Source organism: Hemitrygon akajei, chromosome 12, assembly GCF_048418815.1.
Source record: "Hemitrygon akajei chromosome 12, sHemAka1.3, whole genome shotgun sequence".
Classification (NCBI taxonomy): Eukaryota; Metazoa; Chordata; class Chondrichthyes; order Myliobatiformes; family Dasyatidae; genus Hemitrygon; species Hemitrygon akajei.
In genome coordinates this window covers 87,354,454-87,376,591 of record NC_133135.1, presented here as the reverse complement: position 1 = coordinate 87,376,591, position 22,138 = coordinate 87,354,454, and the positions used below count along the sequence as shown (strand labels likewise).

The 22,138-nt window shown below is 41.4% G+C and overlaps 1 protein-coding gene across 1 annotated transcript in view; it reads right to left on the bottom strand.

Moving 5' to 3' along the window:
• Positions 1-22,138, bottom strand: part of astn1 (astrotactin 1) — a 2,716,024-nt gene that overhangs the window by 140,946 nt on the left and 2,552,940 nt on the right. Inside the window, exons 18-19 of the mRNA XM_073063618.1 lie at positions 21,019-21,152; positions 750-907 (exon numbers count right to left, since the gene is read on the bottom strand). Of these exons, the coding sequence (XP_072919719.1) occupies positions 750-907; positions 21,019-21,152 (292 nt within the window). The remainder of the gene's footprint in view (positions 1-749; positions 908-21,018; positions 21,153-22,138) is intronic.

The following is a 22,138-nucleotide window of genomic DNA, read 5'->3' as shown; positions in this document are numbered from 1 at the left end:
TCTAACTATTGCATCAACAGTTGATTTAATTTCAGAGTTTCTCTCCTCATATGGATGCAGCTCGCATCCACAGATGAAGGAGGAAGTGAAAGAAGAAGCAGAACTAATTTCAATATATCTTCAATATTTGTAAAGCCAGGTGGTTTCTTCAAGGCATGAGTCATCATTCATCAGAACTGGCCTGCTTTGGATCGATTCTCATTTAAGTTTAACACCACTTAAGCTCTGAGGCACAAGAGACAGTTTCCAAACATTAAGCAGAAGATAAAAGTCCATAGAAGATTTTTTAATGAAAATGAAAATGGTGTAATTTTATCACTTTAGTTAAAAAAGACGATGAGTGAGAAGGTTGAATGATAAATGCACATAATCCTCTGCCTTTAATGTTATGAAACTTTTTTCATCTCTGATATTTAATTCTTTCTTCAAAATTCAGAATTATAGATAAAACAGCTGCTCCTTTTCTTGACTCGTTATTTTCTATTGTATATTTGAAGGGAAAGACAATATAATAGAATCAGGTAGTGTTGGATTTAATCTAACTTATGGGTGACAGGGCTATTAAGGATGCTCCCTATAAAATCAAGACATTCGGGCATTAGTTGCCTGTTTCTCAGGCAAACACTTGTAATTCAAGCCATTCTTTCTTAAAGAATTTCATCCCACTCCACTCTCAACTGTACTGGACAGTGTCCATGCTCTCAGTATTCCACCTCCGCTGTTTCAAGCAAAATTTGGTTCACACTCACCTGTCTCTACCTTAGACATTTCTGCTCGGTCCGTGATGGTGACCTTTTCCAAGCTGATGAGATAGTCTACAATCTTCACCCCAATCGCAGGTTCAGTATGGTCCCACTCTAAAACCACCAGTGAGCTGCTTGGCTCATGTGCAGGTGACAGCCTCAGACTGGAGAAAGAAAAGGAATATATTAAACTGTTACCAATGAAGATAGCTTTTAGGTACCAGCTAAAGATCTGGAATAAACTCTCATTTTTTGTTGCTTCTGTACTATTGGCTTTCTGAAAAACCATGAACAGAGTATTAACTAGCCTTAATTTAAGAATATTTAAGGCTCTGAACACCATCAATATTTGAAACCTTAGCAAATTGATTGGTTTGAGGAAGCATGTTAAGGGAAGAGATGAATTCCAGCATCTGAGAGATATGGTTCTTCAGTCCATCAAATTTTACCCATCTCCAAGCATCCTGTTTTACACTAATCCTAAGGATTATTTCTCTGCACATTCCCATAACTTTCTTTCCTCTCCTCTCCTTCACACTGATTTCACCACTCATACATGCACCAGGAGCAATTCACAGTGATGACTTCACTAACCCACACATTTCTAGAATTTAATTAAATCAGGGCACCTGGGGGAGAACCACATTTTCATTTGAAGAATGTACAAACTCCACACAGACAGCATTAGAGGTTAAGATTGAATGGTGACCACTGGAGACAAGAGACCACCATGCCACTACAATATGTCAGAAACCTTGGCCTCCAAAACTGAGGTGAAGGAGGGATGAATACAGAACAAAGCCAAACTGATTCAAAGACAGATTTTGCTGGAGGAAAGAATACAGAGCAAGGGAGAGGTAAGTTCATAAAAGGGCTTGAATACAAAAAGAACAGAAACAGCACATTTATGTGGAAAAAATTCTAAAGATGCCTCACAGAAAAATCAAACAAAATAACTGATGGTAGACTATATTCCAAGCAGATAACTAAAGATTAGTCAATGGGGGGGGGGGGGGGAAGAGAGGGAGGGAGGGAGGGAGGGAGAGAGAGAGAGAGAGAATGAATGAGAATATATGAGAATGTGCACCTAATTCCCTAATTCTTTTGCACAGTTTTGTAACTGGGCGGGGTTGAGTGGAGAGGTTTGGGAAGGAATGACAGTGCTCGGAATAACTAGAGGGACAGTTTTCAATGATGATCCAAACACATTTGAGGAATACTAAGGAGCCAGAATTGGAGAAGTGGAGATACCTCAGTGGGGTGGGGTAGTTTTAGAGGTGAAGAAGACTGAAAATTGACAGGATACAAGACCATGGAGAAATCTGAAAACCAGGATGAGAATTTCAGATCCAAGGCTCTACTTGAACAGGAACCAATGGGATCAGTAAGCACAGAAGTACTGAGCAAAGGGTGTCGGGGACCTGGTGCAAGTCTGGTCATGGACTTCACAGATTTTGATGACTTACAGAGGGCAGAATTAAAGAAATATTCTGGGTATACAACTGCTTGCTAGAGGGCTTCATGGATTATGGGAGGCCAGTTGTGCATGCTCATGAATTGGCAAATCAGAGGTTCATCTTTATCCAAACATACGTGTTTCACTAACGTGGCCTAAGTACTATTGCTGCTTCCTCACAGCTTCACCAAACTGGGTTTGACCCTCACCTCCACCACTGTCTGTGTGGAGTTCGCACAGCCTCCTGTATGGGCTTCTCCCAGGTGCTTCTCTATCTTCCCTCATTGGAGACACTTATTGGTGGGTTAATTCACTCCTGGTAATTACCCCTATTTTAGGTGGATGGTAGAGAATCAATCAGAAGAGAGTTGATGGGCAAGTGAAAGGGTGTAGGTTAAATGGAGGGACTCTGACTGAAGAAGATCCCCTTATGTTCCCAGTAAACCATTCACCTTTTACGCTTAACCCATGGTTAGTCCTAGTCTAAACAAGGAAATGATTTGGTTAAACCCAACACAATGATTTAGGAGGGGATTGGTATCAATGGTGAAAGACTGCAGATTGTGGATTTAGAATGATTGACAGACAGAAGACTGAAGGAAGTTAGTGGAGGAGAGTGGGGTGGATGGTGACCTTCACATCACTGAAGGAGTGAAGGTGGCAGAGAGAAATCCTGAGTCATAGTGCAGGGAGAAACTCAGGGGTGACCCGAAAAGCAAGAATGAAACCATGAGCTGATATACTTCTCTGGATGGATGGCACAGCAGAGATGCCAGCCTTGGATGTCGTGGTTGACTGTTGAAAGGGAGGCAAATACACCACAGGCTTAGGGTGATACACTGCAGTCAATAGGGTTGTGTTAACAATCCAGAGACAGAAGCTTAAACCCCACCATGGCAACTATGGAATTGAAATTCAGTAAAGCATCTGAAATTACAGAACCTATCCAACAGTGAACCCAGCAGACCTCAGCAAAAAACCTATGTTAGCTCACAAATGCCATCCTCCCCCAGTTCACCCCGTACCTGATTCCTAACTGTGCCTGAATCTTAACTGCCCTGTGAAATTGTTGAGAGATCATTGAGTTCCAGGGCAATCAGGGTTGACCAATATATGCCGACCTTACTATGATGACCAGATGCTGAAGACTGAGTAAGGGGTTTAGATGGGGTGGAGTTTGTTAGGTGTGTTCAGGAAGGTTTCTTGACACAATATGTAGATAAGCCTACAAGAGGAGAGACTGTACTTGATTTGGTATTGGGAAATGAACTTGGTCCAGTGTCAGATCTCTCAGTGGGAGAGCATTTTGGAGATAGTGATCATAATTCTATCTCCTTTATAATAGCATTACAGAGAGATAGGAACAGATAAGTTAGAAAAGTGTTTACTTGGAGTAAGGGGAATTATGAGACTATTAGGCAGGAAATTGGAGGCTTAAATTGGGAACAGATGTTTTCAGGGAAAAGTACGGAAGAAATGTGGCAAATGTTCAGGGGATATTTGTGTGGAGCTCTGCATAGGTATATTTCAATGAGACAGGGAAGTTATGGTAGGGTACAGGAACCATGGTGTACAAAGGCTGTAATAAATCTAGTAAAGTGGAAAAGAAAAGCTTATAAAAGGTTCAGAGAGCTAGGTAATGTTAGAGATCTAGAAGATTATAAGGCTAACAGGAAGGAGCTTAAAAAGGAAATTAGAAGAGACAGAAGGGGCCATGAAAAGGCGTTGGTGTGCAGGATTAAGGAAAACCCCAAGGCATTCTACAAGTATGTAAAGAACAAGAGGTTAAGATGTGAAAAAATAGGACCTATCAAGTGTGACAGTGGGGAAGTGTGTATGGAACCGGAGGAAATAGCAGAGGTACTTAATGAATACTTTACTTCAGTATTCAGTATGGAAAAGGACCTTGGTGATTGTAGTGATGACTTGCAGCAGACTGAAAAGCTTGAGCATGTAGATAATAAGAAAGAGGATGTGCTGGAGCTTTTGGAAAACATCAACTTGGATAAGTCACCGGGACTGGATAGGATATACCCCAGGCTATAGTGGGAGGTGAGGGAGGAGATTGCTGAGCCTTTGGCACAGATCTTTGCATCGTCAATGGGGACAAGAAAGGTTACGGAGGATTGGAGGGTTGCAGATGTTGTTCCTTTATTCAAGGAAGGGAGTAGAGATAGCCCAGGAAATTATAGACCAGTGAGACTTCAGTGGTTGGTAAGTAGATGCAGAAGATCCCGAGAGGCAGGATTTATGAACATTTGGAGAGGTATAATATGATTAGGAATAGTCAGCACAGCTTAGTCAAGGGCAGGTCGTGCCTTACGAGTCTGATTGAATTTTTTGACCAAGTGACTAAACACATTGATGAAGGAAGAACAGTAGATGTCGTTTATATAGATCTCAGCAAGGCATTTGATACGGAACCCATGCAAAAATTAGTGAGAAAGTAAGGAGGCATGGGATCCAAGGGGACATTGCTTTGTGGATCCAGAACTGGCTTGCCCACAGAAGGCAAAGAGTGGTTGTAGGCAGGTCATATTCTGCATGGAGGTCGGTGACCAGTGGTATGCCTCAGGGATCTGTTCTGGGACCCCTACTCTTTGTGATTTTTATAAATGACCTGGTTGAAGAAGTGGAGGGATGGGTTAGTAAGTTTGCTGATGACACAAAGGTTGGAGGTGTTGTGGATAGTGTGGATAGCTGTCAGAGGTTACAGCGGGACGTTGATCAGATGCAAAACTGAGCTGAGAAGTGGCAGATGGAGTTCAACCCAGATGTGTGAAGTAGTTAATGTTGGTAGGACAAATATGATGGCAGAATATAGTATTAATGGTAAAACTCTTGGCAGTGTGGAGGATCAGAGGGATCTTGTGGTCCGAGTCCATAGGATGCTCAAAGCAGCTGAGCAGGTTGATTCTGTGATTAAGAAAGCAAATGGTGCATTGGCCTTCATTAATCATGGAATTGAATTTAGGAGCCGAGAGATAATGTTGGAGCTATATAAGACCCTGGTCAGGCCCCACTTGGAGTACTGTGCTCAGTTCTGGTCGTCTCACTACAGGAAGGGTGTGGAAGCAATAGAAAGGGTGCAGAGAAGATTTACAAGAATATTGCCTGGATTGGGGAGCATATCTTATGAAAATAGGTTGAGTGAACTCGGCCTTTTCTCCTTGGAGCGACAGAGGATGAGAGGTGACCTGATAGAGGTGTATAAGATGATGAAAGGCATTGATCATGTGGATAGTCAGAGGCTTTTTCCCAGGGCCGAAATGGTTGCCACAAGAGGACACAGGTTTAAGGTGCTGGGGAGTAGGTACAGAGGAGATGTCGGGGTAAGTTTTTTATGCAGAGAGTGGTGAGTGCATGGAATGGGCTGCCAGCAACGGTGGTGGAGGCAGATACGATAGGGTCTTTTAAGAGACTTTTGGATATGTACATGGAGCTTAGAAAAATAGAGGGCTATGGGTAACCCTAGTAATTTCTAAGGTAGGGACATGTTCGGCACAACTTTGTGGGCTGAAGGGCCTGTATTGTGCTGTAGGTTTTCTATGTTTCTAACATACTGAAGAGAATGCCATTAACTAGTTTTCTCTGGGCTGCTTTAATGGTGGGGTGAGGTCGAAGGCTAGATTTCAACAAAAATTGAAACAATGCCTTTGTACTTAGAAACATCAAAACATGACCTATGGATGTGCACAACTGCATTAAATAAAAACATGGCTTCAGTTGTATTCACACTGCAGCAAGAGAGAGAACAATGCACATACATAGACAATAGCACATATGCAGACAACAGATGAGTATGTAGTGCTAAGGGGGGGGGTTCATTCTTCTAAAAAAAGATCCATACATTACACTTCCTCCCCCTTTAGATTAATGTAACATAAAACTGTATATGTACAAAACATTCAATTTCCCTTTCATAAACCCATAATCCAAATAAACATGTTTCACAATAACAGTCCATTGTTAACTTCACAGTTCTAAAGGTTCAGTCTTTTGGGTGGTGCTCTGTTTTCCAGGATAGTGCCACTGGTCCTGTGGAGTGGCATCAGGTTTGGTAGGAGTCTTGTCAATGATAACGTTCTCAGTTTCTGGTGTCATGTCCTATACACAATAAGGAAGCTGTTCACCGTGTGCTGTAGAGAAATGTCCTTCTTGTCCATTGCTTTAATGAACCTCTTGATGGTTTGGATAAATATTTCAGCTAACCCATTCATTGCTGGGTGGTAAGGAGATGACTTCAAATGCCTGATGCCATTTTTCTTCATAAATAGTTGGAATTCTTCTCATATGTCTTATAATCCGTTGTCACTCACAATTTGTTTTGGTCAGCTGGTTCTGGCAAAGATGGTCGTCAGTGCGGAGACAGTTCTTGCTGAGGTGGTTGACTTCATTGGTATAACCTCTTTGCCATGGTGACGATAGCCACTCCCACAGGTGTAACGGTGCCTGTGGGGGTATATTTTGAACTCTTTGGCATCCTAAACAGCTTTCAGCCAAGTTTTCAACCTGTTTATCTATTTCCAGCCACCACACATAGCTCCGGTTGAGGCTCTTCAACTCATCTTTACCCAGGTGTCCTTCACACAGATTTTGTAACACTCTGGTGTGCAGTTTAAAGGAACCACAGCACAAGATCCACACATCAGCATCCCTTGACATACCGACGGTTGATCTCATCTCACTGAGAACTCTGGAAACATAGGGTTACCATGAGCTGGCCATCCTTGTGTGGTGATTTCATGGACTTTTGATAATGTCAGGTTATTCCTTGTTTTCCTTTGTATTTCGGAATTTGTTACTGGCAACTGGTCCACCAATGTGGTGTGGAACATTTCTGCCGGGTCACAGTATGAAGAAGATGCCGGTTGTGGAAGACGTGACAAGCCATCAGCATTGCTGTGTTCTTTGGAACTCTTGAACTCTATGTCGTAAGAGTGGGCTCCTAGGAATAGTGCCCAAAGTTGTAACTGGGCAGCAGCCATCACTGTAATTCCCTTCCTGGGATTGAAAATAGACACAAGGTGATCTTTGGCATCCTAACCAGCTTTCGGCCAAGTTTTCACAAGTTTTCGGCCAAGCTAGACAAAATTTACATTGGTGATCTGTCACTAATGTAAACTTTTGTCCATTGAGGTAGTGGTGGAACTTCTTTATTTCCCATACTAGACTAAGCACCTCTCAGTCGATCTGTGCTTAGTTGTGTTCTGCGCTCGTCAGTGATCTTGAAGCAAACTCAATCAGGTGTTCAGATCCATCTTTCATAATGTGTGACAAAACAGCTCCAATGCCATAAGGGGACACATTGCACACCAGTCATATGGGCAGGGATGGGTCATAATGGGGAAGCAGTTCATCAGATGTTATAGTCTCTTTGTTTCCATAGATGCTTTTTCACATCTTTCTGACCAATCCCACTTTGCTTCAGTCTGCAACATTACATTCAATGGGTGCTGGACTGTAGCAGTGTTTGGGAGAAACCAGTGGTAGTACTTTACAAGGCCCAAGTGTGACCTGAATCATGACACATTTTCTGGTTTGGGTGCCTGTAGCATTGCTTCAATCTTCTCTTGGGACTTATGTAAGCCATACTTGTCAATGACATGTCCACAATACGAGATTACATTCTTGAAAAACTCACATTTCTCTTTCTTTGCATTCAGACCCAACTCAGCCTGGTAAACACTTCACCAATGTTCTGGAGGTGCTCTTCATCATTTTTGCCAGTTACAAAGATGTCATCAAAGTAACATTGTGTTCCTGGGATATCCTGGAGCACTTTGTCCATTGCTCTTTGCCAAATTGTTGGAGCAGAAGTGACACCAAAGACAAGATGATTCCACCAGAACAGTCCCTTGTGAGTGCTGATTTTGAGGAACTTCCTGCTTGACTCCTTAATCTGGGAATGCATGTGCATGGATCGCAAAAGGCTGGTTTGCAGGTGCATCAGGCTATCAAGAAGCCAAATGGAATGTTGGCCTTCATTGCTCGAGGGATTGAATTTAAGAGCAGGGAGGTTATGCTGCAACTGTACAGGGTACTGGTGAGAGTCAGTTGTAAACATGACCTGTGTATGTGCACAGCTACATTTCAATTAAATAAAACCATGTACGCGGGAGTTGGCTTTAACTGGTGGATTCACACTGCATCGGGAGAAAGAACAATATGCATGCATAGAAAACAGCGCATGTGCAGACAACAGATCAATACATAATGCTAACGGGGAGTAATTGTTCTAAAAGAAATAGATCCATACATTACATTTAATAAACTCTGTGTTTGGGTAAAATGCAGTTGGACAGAAAATCTTGCTCAAAGCTGTGTAATTCTTTAAAGGTCTGCATTGGAACAAACAATGTAATGACAGAGCACTCATCTGTGCAACATGCATGCACTGAACTTCCTGTGAAGGTGATTCACAGCGAGGTTACATCAGGGCCCAGTAATATTTCATTCTGCCACAGAATTGACCTTCTGATGTTTATTTTATCATGATGAAATTCTCACTAATGAAGAACTAATGCATCCATCTCATAAATCACAGCAATATTATTAACTAGTGAAGACCAATTAGCGAATACATCCCCCTCTTTAAATATTGATACAGCTGACCTGGACAGCGTGCTAAAATGAGTGTTTTTCTCAACCAACATGGAAACATGATTTGCTCTATTTAGCTGTGGGAGGTAAAACAAGAGTAATAACTGACGTGAGAGTCAGAGATGAACTGAGAAGTAACGACAGTGACCTTGTGGACAACATGATAATAGAAAAAGATAATGATGATCTAGAAGATAAGGATGTTAGATCAGTAATAGAAGATGGAAATGAGGGGAGAATAAAAGTAACTGGAAGCCATCAGTTAACAGATGGATCAAAAATAGCATATTGTGTAAAAAAAAAGGACTGCATTGAAATATACAGGTTTATAAAGTTTTGAAACTAATTAGAAGTAAAACAAAAATACTGCAAGGATTAGGGAAAAAAGAAATGAAGAAATTTATAAAAGGCAGCAGAAGTGTGATGAGTGTGACTGACAACATAAAATAGTAAGTTCCTTTTTACATATTTCAATGTTACAAAATAATAAAATAAAATAAACTTGAGCTGAAGGAAGAAATCTTATACTGAGGGTATAACAGAGGTGTAAAGTGGTGGGCAAGTTGTTGGAGAAGATCCTGAGAGGCAGGATTTATGAACATTTGGAGAGACATAATCTGATTGGAGATAGTCAGCATGGCTTTGTCAAGGGCAGGTCGTGCCTTATGAGCCTGATGTTACAGGGACGTGGCAGGAAGAATGAACCCAAGTGCAGGACTCTGACACGGAGGCAGGATCAGGAGGCAGAATCTCCGTAGCGAGCGCAGAATCGAGACCAGGCTGAGTCAGGACTAGGGAGGCTTGATTCACGAAGAGATACGGGGTTGAAGACTTGGAGCAAGGTTCCTCTCTTTCTGAGAATCGACCAACAATCTGGCAAGGGCTGACTAGAGCCGTCGGGGTCTTATCCTCCGGTGGCTAATGGAAACCAGGTGCTGGTGATTGAGAGGGATTGGGAATCGTGTGTGGGGATTAAGGACCAATTAGGGAGGAAAGGGAAAAGGTGGGAAATGCCAGCCAGGACCATGACACCTAATTGAATTCTTTGAGGATGTAACAGTGATGAAGGTATAATAGTGGATGTAGTGTATATGGATTTCATAAGGCTTTTGATAAGGTTCCCCATGCAAGGTTCATTCACAAAGTAAGGAGGCATGGGATCCAAGGAGACCTTGCTTTGTGGATCCAGAATTGGCTTGCCCACAGAAGGCAAATAGTGGTTGTAGATGGTTCGTATTCTGCAGGGATCTGTTCTGGGACACCTCCTCATTGTGATTTTTATAAATTACCTGGATGAAGAAGTAGAAGGGTGGGTTAGTAAGTTTGCTGATGACACAAAGGTTGGGGGTGTTGTGGATAGTCTGGAGGGTTGTCCGAGATTACAGCGGGACATTGATAGGACGCAGAACTGGGCTCAGAAGTGGCAGATGGAGTGTGAAATGGTTCACTTTGGTAGATCAAATTTGAAGATAGAATATAGTATTAATAATCTTAGCAGTGTGGAGGATCAGAGAGATCTTGGGGTCCATGTGCATAGAGCGCTCAAAGCTGCTGCGCAAGTTGACAGTGTTGTTAAAGAAGGCGTATGGAGTGTTAGCATTCATCAGCCGTGGGATTGAGATCAAGAGCTGTGTGGTAATGCTACAGCTATATAAGATCTTGGTCAGACCCCACTTGGAGTACTATGTTCAGTTCTGGTCTCCTTATTACAGGAAGAATGTGGATACTATAGAAATGATGCAGAGGAGATTTTCAAGGATGTTGCATGGATTGGAGAGCATGCCTTATGAGAATAGGTTGAGTGAACTTGGCCTTTTCTCCTTGGAGCGAGGAAGGATGAGAAATGACCTTTTTAGCAGTATATGGGATGATGAGAGACGTTGATTGTATGGATAGCCAGAGGTTTTTTCCCCAGGGCTGAAACGGCTAACATGAGGGAATAGTTTTCGGGTGCTTGGATGTAGGTAAAGAAGGGGATGTCAGGGGTAAGTTTCTCACACAGAGAGTGGTGAGTGTCTGGAATGCACTACAGGCAACAGTGGTAGAGGTGGATACAATAGGGTCCTTTAGGAGATTCTTAGATATGTACATTGAACTTAGAAAAGTAGAGTGTGCTAGGGTAATTCCAGGCAGCTTCTAGAGGTAGGTTACATGGTCAGCATAACTTTGTGGGCTGAAGGGCCTGTAATGTGCTGTAGATTTCTACGTAACAAGATTTTGTTTTGGTATCAACATTTATAAATAATAATGCAAACAAGATGCTGATTTTTTTTTCTGGTCAGAGGAAAAATTGCAGGGAAAAACTAGTGCAGAAAACCGTAAAAAAAATACCAAGCTGGGAAATGTTGAACTCTGGTGAAAAACTTCTCCGGCTACTGAAGGAAGATACACTAAAGGTTTTTAAGGTGTTTTCCAGTTTTTCTTGAGATAACAGAAAGGAGAATTGGGAAAATAGCATTTCCATTTTGGGAAGGAGAGGAATATGCATCAGGTTAACAACTGATCTCAGTGAAATTGGGCCTACCCTGAGAATACAAGAAGTAAGAATAAATTGGTGAGCCTTTAAAGATGGATGGGTTAATTAAAATTAGCAATTATATCTGACAGCCTGAAAGGAATGTTATTGAAGTGACAAACAAGTGACAAAAGGGAATTCAGAAAATGTGCATATAAATTTCAGTTGGTATTAGATAATGTCTCTCCCTGGGGAACTGTTATTTAATTTGGAGATATAGCATGGTAACAGGCTCTTCCAGCCCAATGACCCTTCATCACACAATTGCATGCATGTGACAAGTAACCTGCTAACCTGTACATCTTGGGAATATGGGAGGAAACTGGAGCACCTGGAGGAAACCCATGTGACCATAGGGATAACATACAAACTTCTTACAGACAACAGCAGAATTGAACCTGAGTCGCTAGCACAGTAATAGTGTTATGCTAACTGGATGCTACCATCCTACTGTTATAAGCTTTATAATGTGAGGAAATGCAACAAAATGTTTGGAAGCATTTGATCAATAGCACAAGCCAGGGTCAAAACTACATTCTAATCCCATCATGGAACCTTATAAGTATTATTCAATGCCATTCAATTCTGATCAGAATCAGAATTAGGTTTAATATCACTGGCATAGGTCATGAAATTTGTTGTTTTGAGGCAACAGTACAATTGCAATACATAATAATTTAAAAAGTAAACATTATAATATGATGCAAAAAGATTAGAAAATATTTAAAAATTGAGGTAGTGTACATGGGTCATTGTCCAAAAGGAAAGAAGCTATTCCTAAAACACTGAGTGTGTGTCTTCAGGATCCTGAACCTCCACCTTGAAGGTAGCAATAAGAAGAGGGCATGTCCTGGGAAATGTAGGTCCTTAATGAAAGATTCCGTCTTTTTGAGATACCACCATTTGAAGATGTCTTCAATGCTAGGGAGGTTAGTGCCAGCTTGGCTTTTGATACATCATCCCCTCAAAACTAATCAATAAGCTCCTAGACCTTGGCTTTTCTAATCCCATGCAGTCACCTCTCCATACCAGATGGTGATAAAACATGATAGAATGTTCTCCATGGTACATTTGTAGAAATTAGCGAGAGTCTTTACTGTCATATCAAGTCTCCTCAAACTCCTAATGAAATATAGCAGCTGCTGTGCCTTCTTTGTAATTGCATCAATATTTTGGGCCCAGGGTAGATCCTCAGAGATTGTTAAAAGCCAGGATCATGAAAATGCTTACTCTTTCCACTGCTGATCCTTTCCTCAACTTCCTCTTCCTGAAGTGCACAATCATTTCCTTGGTCTTAGTTATGTTGAGTGCAAGGTTGTTGATGTGACATCACTCAACTGCTAATCTATCTCACTCCTGTACATCTCCTCGTCACCGTCTGAAACCCTGCCAAAAATAGTTGTGTCATCAGCACATTTATGGATGGTGTTTGAGCTGTGCCTAGCCACCCAGTCGTGAGTGTGGAGAGTAGTTGGTAGGCTAATCACACATCCTTGAGGTGCACCAGTGTTGATTGTCAGTGAGGAGGGAGGTTATTTCGGATCTGCACTGATTGTGGTCTCCTGATGAGGAAGTCAAGGATCCAGTTGCTAAGGGATGCACAGAGGTCCATGTTTTGGAGCTTGCTGATTGGTATTGAGAGTATGATGGTGTTGAATGCTGAGCTGTAATCAACAAATAGCAGCCTGACATAGGCATTGCTATTATCCAGATGATCCAAGGACGATTGGCGAGCCAATGAGATTGCATCTACTGTAAACATTGCGGTGATAGGCAGATTGCAGTGGGTGATGGTCCTTGATTAGGCAGAGGTTGATTTTGGCTATAACCAGCTTCTCAAAGTACTTCATCAGAGTCCATGTGAATGCAACTTGGCGGCTTGTCCTGCTCTTCTTGGGCACCAGAGTGATTGTCACCCTTTAGTATTGTCTGGAATTTGCAACAACATCTCTTCTCATTAATGAGGAGCATAAAGTTGCAAGGTGTCTTTAAAAACCCACCTGGACAGTTATAAGACCATAAGATCATAAGTTATAGGAGCTGAATTAAGCCATTTGGCCCATCGAGTCTACTCCACTATTTCATCACGGCTGATCCAATTTTCCTCTCAGCCCCAATCTCCTCCTTTCTCCCCGTATCCCTTCATGCTTTGACCAATCAAGAATCCATCAACCTTTGCCTTAAATATTCGTAAAGACTTGACTTCCACAGCTGCCTCTGGCAATGAATTCCACAGGTTCACCACCCTATGGATAAAGAAATTCCTCCTCATCTCCACTCTAAAAGGATGCTCCATCTATTCTGAGGCTGTGTTCACTGGTCCTAGGCTCTCCCACCATAGGAAACATCCTCTCCACATCTACTCTATCAAGACCTTTCACCATTCGATAGTTTCAATTAGGTCACCCCTCATTCTTTCGAATTTTAATGAATAAAGGCCCAGAGCCATCAAATGCTCTTCATATCACAAGCCATTCAATCCCGAATTATTTTTCGTGAAGCTCCTTTGCACCCTCTCCAATTTCAGCACATCCTTTCTAAGATAAGGGGCCCAAAACTGTTCACAATACTCCAAGTGAGGCCTCACCAGTGCTTCATAAAGCCTCAACATTAGCAAGGCATTTGATAATGTACCCCATGCAAGACTTATTGAGAAAGTAAGGAAGCATGGGATCCAAGGGGACATTGCTTTGTGGATCCAGAACTGGCTTGCCTACAGGAGGTGAGGAGTGGTTGTAGATGGGTCATATTCTGCATGGAGGCTGGTGACCAGTGGTGTGCCTCAGGGATCTGTTCTGGGACCCTTACTCTTTGTGATATTTATAAATGACCTGGATGAGGAAGTGGAGGGATGGGTTAGTAAATTCGCTGATGACACAAAGGTTGGGGGTGTTGTGGATAGTGTGGAGGGCTGTCAGAGTTTACAGCGGGACATTGATAGCATTAGTGGTAAGACTCCTAGGGTATGGAGGATCAGAGGGATCTTGGGGTCTGAGTCCTTAGGACACTCAAAGCTGCTACACAGGTGGACTCTGTGATTAAGAAGGTATACAGTGCATTGGCCTTCATCAATTGTGGGATTGAGTTTAAGAGGCTGAGAGGTAATGTTGCAGCTATATAGGACCCTGGTCAGACCCCACTTGGAGTACTGTGCTCAATTCTGGTCACCTCACTACAGGAAGGACATGGAAACCATAGAAAGGGTGCAGAGGAGATTTACAAGGATGTTGCCTGGATTGGGGAGCATGCCTTATGAGATTAAGTTGACTGAATTCAGCCTTTTCTCCATGGAGCGAAGAAGGATGAGAGGTGACCTGATAGAGGTGTACAAGATAATGAGAGGCATTGATCATGTGGATAGTCAGAGGCTTTTCCCCAGGGCTGAAATGGCTAGCATGAGAGGGCATAGTTTTAAAGTGCTTGGAGGTAGGAACAAAGGAGATGTCAGGGGTAAATTTTTATGCAGAGAATGGTGAGTGCGTGGAATGGGCTGCCAGCTGTGGTGGTGGAGTTGGAAAGGATAGGGTCTTTTAAGAGACTCCTGGATGGCTACATGGAGCTTAGAAAAATAGAGGGCTATGGGTAAAGTCTAGGTAGTTCAAATGTAGGGACATGTTCGGCACAGCTTTGTGGACCAAAGGGCCTGTATTGTGCTGTATGTTTTCTATTACGTCCTTGCTTTTATATGCTAGTCCACTAGAAACAAATGCTAACATTGCATTTACTTTCCTCACCACACACTCAACCTGCAAATTAACCTTTAGGGAATCCTGCACAAGGATTATGGCTTTTATTCAGGGCATTGGAATAACAAACAATTTGAAGGACCAGACTCCACTGTATTTGAATATGTTGATGACACATTTTTTGTAGGAAGATATAGAGGGCATCTTAAGGACAGGAATAGCCTTAAGGAAATGTAGATAATGGTCATTATTTTGGATGGATATAAGGTGTTAATATTTTGGAAAAGTAACAAATGATATAAAATATATAATAAAATAATATGAAAAGTATAAATGGATGAAGAGACCTGAGTTCAAATCCTAAGTCCTTTCAAACAAAATTGCATGCAGAGAAATGGTATTTTTGAAAGGTCAAATTGTCCTGGTTTTGTCTTATAAATGATTGGTTTATTTTTGTCACTTGTACTGAGATACAGTTAAAAGATTTTGTTTGCACGCCACCCAGACAGAACATTCCATATCTAAGTACACTGAGGTAGTACTAAAGTGAGGGGGAGGGGGACAAAATGCAGAATATAGTGTTGCAGTTGAAGACAAAGTATGTACAAGTTGACAAATATGAAGGTAAACATGAAGGTTCATCTTTACTGTATAAGAGGTCCATTCAAAAGTTTTATAACAGTGGGACAGAAGCTGTTATTTTTTGCATTGCATGTGTTTTGTGATGTCAAACAGGAATAGATTACCCGTTTTTCTGAAACAGTAGTCGACACTGAGCAAAATGTATATTAATTAATTTAAATACTTCTCCCCCATCTGATTATGTACTTGGTACAATTGTCATTTCCAAATCAGTCACCACGACTCAACATAGTGATACATTTCCCGACAGATATGCACCCTGACACAGACACACATTAAAGAAAAATTAAACCAAGAAAACAAACTCATTTGATAATAAATAAACTTTGAGTAATTGAAGCAAGGATGTATTTCTGAAATTTTAAAAACTCATTATTTTCTAATCTTTCCACATGTAATTAAATTCACATTTAACCTCTGAGATTTTTGTTCTGTTAAGCATCACTGGTACTGACTTACATTTCAAAACAAACCCCAACTAACAAATGTGTTCTATTTCTAGCAATGCCCAAAAGTCAATTCCTTCCATAAGTTAAAAAATACACAAAAATCATCTGATGTCATAACCACTGTATCAAAACACGTGGCAGCAAAGCCACATAAGTCTGATATGAAATAACAATTACCAAAATTGGAGGGAGAGGTAACAAATACATCTTTTCATAGAAACAAATGGACGTTCATATGCCAGACTTTTGGATTCAATACTATGGGTGCTTGTTCATATGCATGGTGTCCATAATTCTGATGTTCACAATGGGTTGTATGGATACCCAGGAGGTCTATATAATGATAACATTAATTTTAAGAGTCGTTTTGAAATGGCCAAATTGAAATATTCTTTATATTTTCTCTTCCTCACGTCACTCTTCCCTACCCCTACTCAATCCCATTCTATTCTCTTCTTCTAAAGTTTGAACTGACTGTAGTAGTCCAACAGATCTCTCGTAATGTGTGAGCCAAGTAAAGGCTAGTGCTTTGGTTTTCCCTGAATGCGACAGGTGAAGCTGCCTTTGTTTGGATTCGATTTCATTATTACATGTTCCCCTTACTGAACCTATACTCCAAACAAATTTTCCTGAAGAAGGAGCGAAGGATGGAGGAATTCATCAGGCCAGATACAGTACTGTGCAAAAGTCTTAGGCACACACACATATACATATAGCTAGGGTGCCTCAGATGTTCTATGCATTGCATTGTACTGTTGCAGCACAAAAAAAACAAATTTCATGACATAATGTGAGCGATGATAAACCTGATTCTGATATGGGTCTTTATTGTAAGGGGGCAGGGAGAGTGGAATCATGGGTGGGAAAAGGGGGAGGGAGCAGGAAGCTCCAGAGAGACATTATGTAATGATTAATAAACCAACTGTATGGAATCAAATAACTTTGCCTAGTGTCTCAGGGCTGGGTGTGACTGCACTCGCCCCACTCCCTGCCCCAGCACTCCTTCTCTGCTTGTGTCCCACACACCTCCCGTGGCACTTCACCCTCACCATTTTCAATATCTTTGCTCTAATCAGAGTTATAAACTTGTTCTCTGCTCTATGTTGAAAAATATAGCACTGTGCAAAAGTCTTGGGCACCTTAGTTATATTTATATGTGTGTGTGTGCCTAAGACTTTTGCACAGTACTGCAGCAACTAAGAAGAGAAATGTAGGGTCAACAGTTTGGTCTGAGACCCTTAGTGATTGGTCAGATGAGTTAGAATTTGGAGGGCAGAAAAGAGGACTAGCCTCAAAAATATCAACAAATCTAAATGCCCCCTAATGTTTGTATAAAACCAAATAGTTTGTGGGTAATATCAATTTAACCTCAAATTTCAGACCATGTTAGCAGATGAACAAAACAATCATATTCTTTTCTGAATAGTCTTTGTTTGAGTGGTCATCATTATTTCAACAAAGAAATATTAAGTGGTTCCAAGATTGCACTGAGCTGATATTAGTGGAACAAAATGACTTTGTGGTACTGCTTTCGTTTTAATTACTGTCAGTCCATAAATCAGAAGAAGCCATTACAGATCGACTCGTAGCACTTAGTGTGATTAATACAGTCACATAACTGGAAAGTACATAAAATATTGAAATGCAATCTTCCAGAGATCATTACTGTTAAAACACCATGCAATACAATAACCCTGTTCAAGAGATAAAACTGTCACAGATGTACACTGTCAGGTATGTTGATTCTGGAAGTGGGAAAAATTCTTAATGTTCAGGCATCCATCCCTATGACTAAAGTACTTGAGAGCTGAATAACCCTTGAGCAAGAAAGAGTGCTTCTGATAACTGTCATCACCTCAGTTAATGTAAATGTAATCCGCACTTCATTCACCTGGCTATGTACGTCTGTGGGACTTTACCAGGCATGGTTGATCACTGTGGGGAGGGGAGGAGGATGCAGGAGGGAAAGGTTGATCACTGGAGGAAGGGGTGAAGGGGGGGGGGGGGGGGGACATTACAGTGTCCAACAGTGTGCACACACTTTTCTTGTCTCTTCCAATCCATGTGATAGAAAATTCCACTGCCTTGTCACAGCCTTGATTAAATACACATTTCTTATTAATTTTCTATACTCCCTGACACACAATGACATTTTCCAAACACCCCTCCCCCAGTAAATTGTATTATAATTTCTAAGTCATCTTATTGGATTATCCTTCATTTTTCAGTGGAAAAGGTTCCCCTTCCTGATTTGTTGTCCATTGGACTGTCATTGTCACTGGTTCAGTTGCCTATGAAAGGGTTATTTACCTCTCTGTTATCCATGTCACTCAATGCAATTTCTCCTTCTATCCAATGCGGAAGGTATGATTCAGTTTCCCTAGTTTGTACTCTCCAAAATCACTTCCACATTCTCCTTGGTATTTCTGCTTCATTTTAGGAACTCTTAGCCTTACTTTAAAACATTTTGTGGCTTGGCTTTATGACTTAGCTACAACTAGGTCCCAGCTCCCTATGTCCCTAAACAAATACTTTTATTTATCCATACATCTAAGTAAATAAAGAGCTAGTCTGTGCACTGAGCACAAAAAAAGAATCCTCTTCAGTTCATTTCACTGGATTTTTATCCATGTGTACCCTCCTTGAATTCATCGGGCAAAAGAATAACATTGTCATAAGCATAAGGTAGCCTTTAATGTCCAAACAAATTTAATAAACAACACCAGTAAAGTGCTAGTACATAATATTATTTTAAATAGTTGCTAAGGTTGGCTAAATTGAAAATAGTAGCTTGCTAATACAATGTGAAACTGGAAATAAATTCCCCATGCAGTAATTCTTTTCTTGTTCCCATTGTTTGCTGAAGTTAACTGGCTTGATTAGATCTATTTTTGTAAGTTATGAACTCCCCAATTGAACAAGATGTCAATAAATACCTCCAAGACCAGGAGTAAGCAGATTCAAATAACTCTGTTTATTTTTTCGTTGAAGCTAGTCATCAATTTGAACAAATCCCCTTAGATGCTTGTACTCATTTGAATGTTCATTCATCAGAATCAGGCGCAGACAAACTAAATGAAATCTGTTATAGCAGGGGTTCCCAACCTGGGGTCCAAAAACGCCTCATTTAATGGTCAGGGTTCGTGGCGTAAAAAGGTTGGGAACCCCTGTGTTATAGTCATCAAATTAACGAAGACTTAATGAGGGAAACCTTGTAAGTGAAATAAACTACAGCAATTATATGATAAATATTAGGCAAAGCATTTTCATTTCAGTCAATAAACCTCTCTGTATTGGCTTGAGTTCTTCCTGGCACTTGCTTCCCATAACCAGTCAGTGCCTTGTCCAGCATCAGTTCCAACCTTTCCACATCATCTTTATCCTGTATCTTTCTGGTCCTGGTCTACTTGAACTTTACATTCACAATACCTCAATCCTGAGGTCTTCACCACTGCATTAAATCCTTCAGCAACCTAATCTGTATTTTGTTATTGCTTTCCCTTGTATGATCTGTATGAATGGCATGCAAAAGAGTCATTAAACCTTGGTACATGTGACAATAATAAAGCAATTGACCAATTTCACCTCATCCTGCTTCCAATTCTCCAGCTGAGTTCCTCCAGCACATTTTTTATTGCCCTACTTTCCCACCTTTTTGCAAAGCTCTATCTCTCCCCATACACCTCTGACTCTTACCTTTTGTGCAACTGTCAAGACCAATTTCACAATTAGTGAGAAAATCTACGGCCGCCATGATCCTATTCTCCAAAATTTCATTCCAAAATACTTCGAAATTTTCAAAATTCTGTCTTCCTCATAGGCACTTTGTGCCTCTTTACTAACAGGTGCTGGTTTTCCATATATTTTGAGACATTGTTTTGATAACAACAGTAACAGGAATAATTCCCCATACACCTGTCTTGTTTTCATTATTGTCAACACACCATCCCTTTCCCTTAATCTCACTGCTTACACTCTTTCAGCTTTCCTTGTGTTGCTGAGCTGCATTTAATGCCCTCCTATCTTCTCACACTTTCCCACCTTCTCTGGGACTGCAACTCTCCTGACACTGCTCTGACTCGTCCACCCCACCCCACCCCGTTAAACCAGGTGCTCTAATTCCTTGTGTTTTCAGAACACGCTGAGCAAGGCTTTGGGTCTGCATGTTCTCTAACTCACCAAGGCACTCATCTAAAGCACCACATCATCAGTTTTAGTCCTCTGCACCATTAGCATGCATCTTAAATTGCCAGATGCTGGTGTTACACTAACTAAATCCTGATTGTTGCTATATTAAGTACAGGAAGTTAGTATCAGCAGAACTGCAGTGTTCCTTTCTAGTTGTCTCTAATACCAGTAAGTAAATATTTAATATTTCTTCCATAACTTCAGTTCGGTTCAGTTCAAAGTTTAATTGCGATGCGACCATACAAGAATATAATTAAAGGAATCCGTGGGCCAAAGGTGCAAAACGATTTCCCAGCAGCACACAGCACAAATAACACGTCTGGTTACGATAGCAGAATAAAACATACAGTTACAAAGAAATAAATAATATAGCCCAGGTCCATGAGTGGCATAGCCTGTACATTGTTGGAAAGTTGTCCTGATCCCACTTGTTCTTCCACCAAGCAAACATGGAGAGCAGCACCGACGAGGGGCCAGCTCCCAACCCCAATACGGATTCCCATGCGTCCACATGGGTCCCTGCTCGCTCCCACATCGCCTCCTGCATCACCTCTCTTAACTGGCTGCAAGTCGACTCCATGGCATTAACTTGTAAAGAGACACCCCTCTTCCTTGCTTTACACTTTAGCATAAGACTACAATTTACATTGCACATTTAATAAAGTGAATCAAACACAGGAAATTATTGGAACGTGCTCAGACTTCACATAAAAGCTATTAAAGAATGGGTACTCACGTCGGCTGAGGCAGAGGAGCACAGTTTGGTAGGCCGTCAACACTGAAGGTTGTAGAATCACATCTACACCAGTCATCAATGACATCACCGCCTCCTGAACACCAGAGAAGGCTCAACATTGCTTCAAAGATTGCCTAAGAGGATAAGATCATGTTAGATACTGTGCAGTGCATAGTCCATAAACAGAACTTAGAAAAGTACAGCATTGGATAGGTTATTTAGCACACAATGTAGTGCTGACCTTAATGCCAATTTATACTAAATGTCTTCCTCCTATGTACCTACTTTCACTACTATCCCTGGTAACTTATTCCTGGCACCTACCACTCTCTCAGTAAAAAACCTGCCACTCACATCACCTTTAACTTCCCGCTCCCCCCCACTTAAAAAGCATCGGTGTTCAACAATATCTTGTTTCGACAATCTGAGGTACTGTGGTAAACTATGTATACCTGTCTGGACACGCCCCTCTGCTGACTGCTCCTGTGGCTCCTCCCACAGACCACTGTATAAAGGCGATTGGGGCACTGCTCCTCCCTCAGTCTTTGACATGTTGTGCTCCCTTTTTGCTGTTAATAAAAGCCTATCGTTCACTTCCAGTCTCCTAGAGTTATTGATGGTGCATCAGGTACCCACTTGGTTCAGAGCAGGCTTCAATTATACTGGTGTCTAGGAAGAATGTTGCAACCTGCCTCGATGACTGTCATCCAGTAGCACTTACATCCACTGTGATGAAGTACTTGGAGAATTTGGTGATGAAACATATCAACTCCTGCCTGAGAAGCAACTTGGATGCACTCCATTTTGCCTAACTTCACAACAGGTCCACAGCAGATGCCATTTCATTGGCTCTTCACTCAACCCTGGAACACCCGAATTGCTAAGATGCATACATCAGGGTGTTCTTTATCAATTACAGCTTGGCTTTTGATACATCATCCCTTCAAAACTAATCAATAAGCTCCTAGACCTTGGCCTCAATAATTCCTTGTGCAACTGGATCCTTGATTTCCTCACTTGCAGATTGGCAACAACATCTCCTCCACAATGTCCAGCAGCAAAGGTGAAACACAAGGCTGTGTGCTTAGCCCCCTGATCCACTCACTTTATACTTACGATG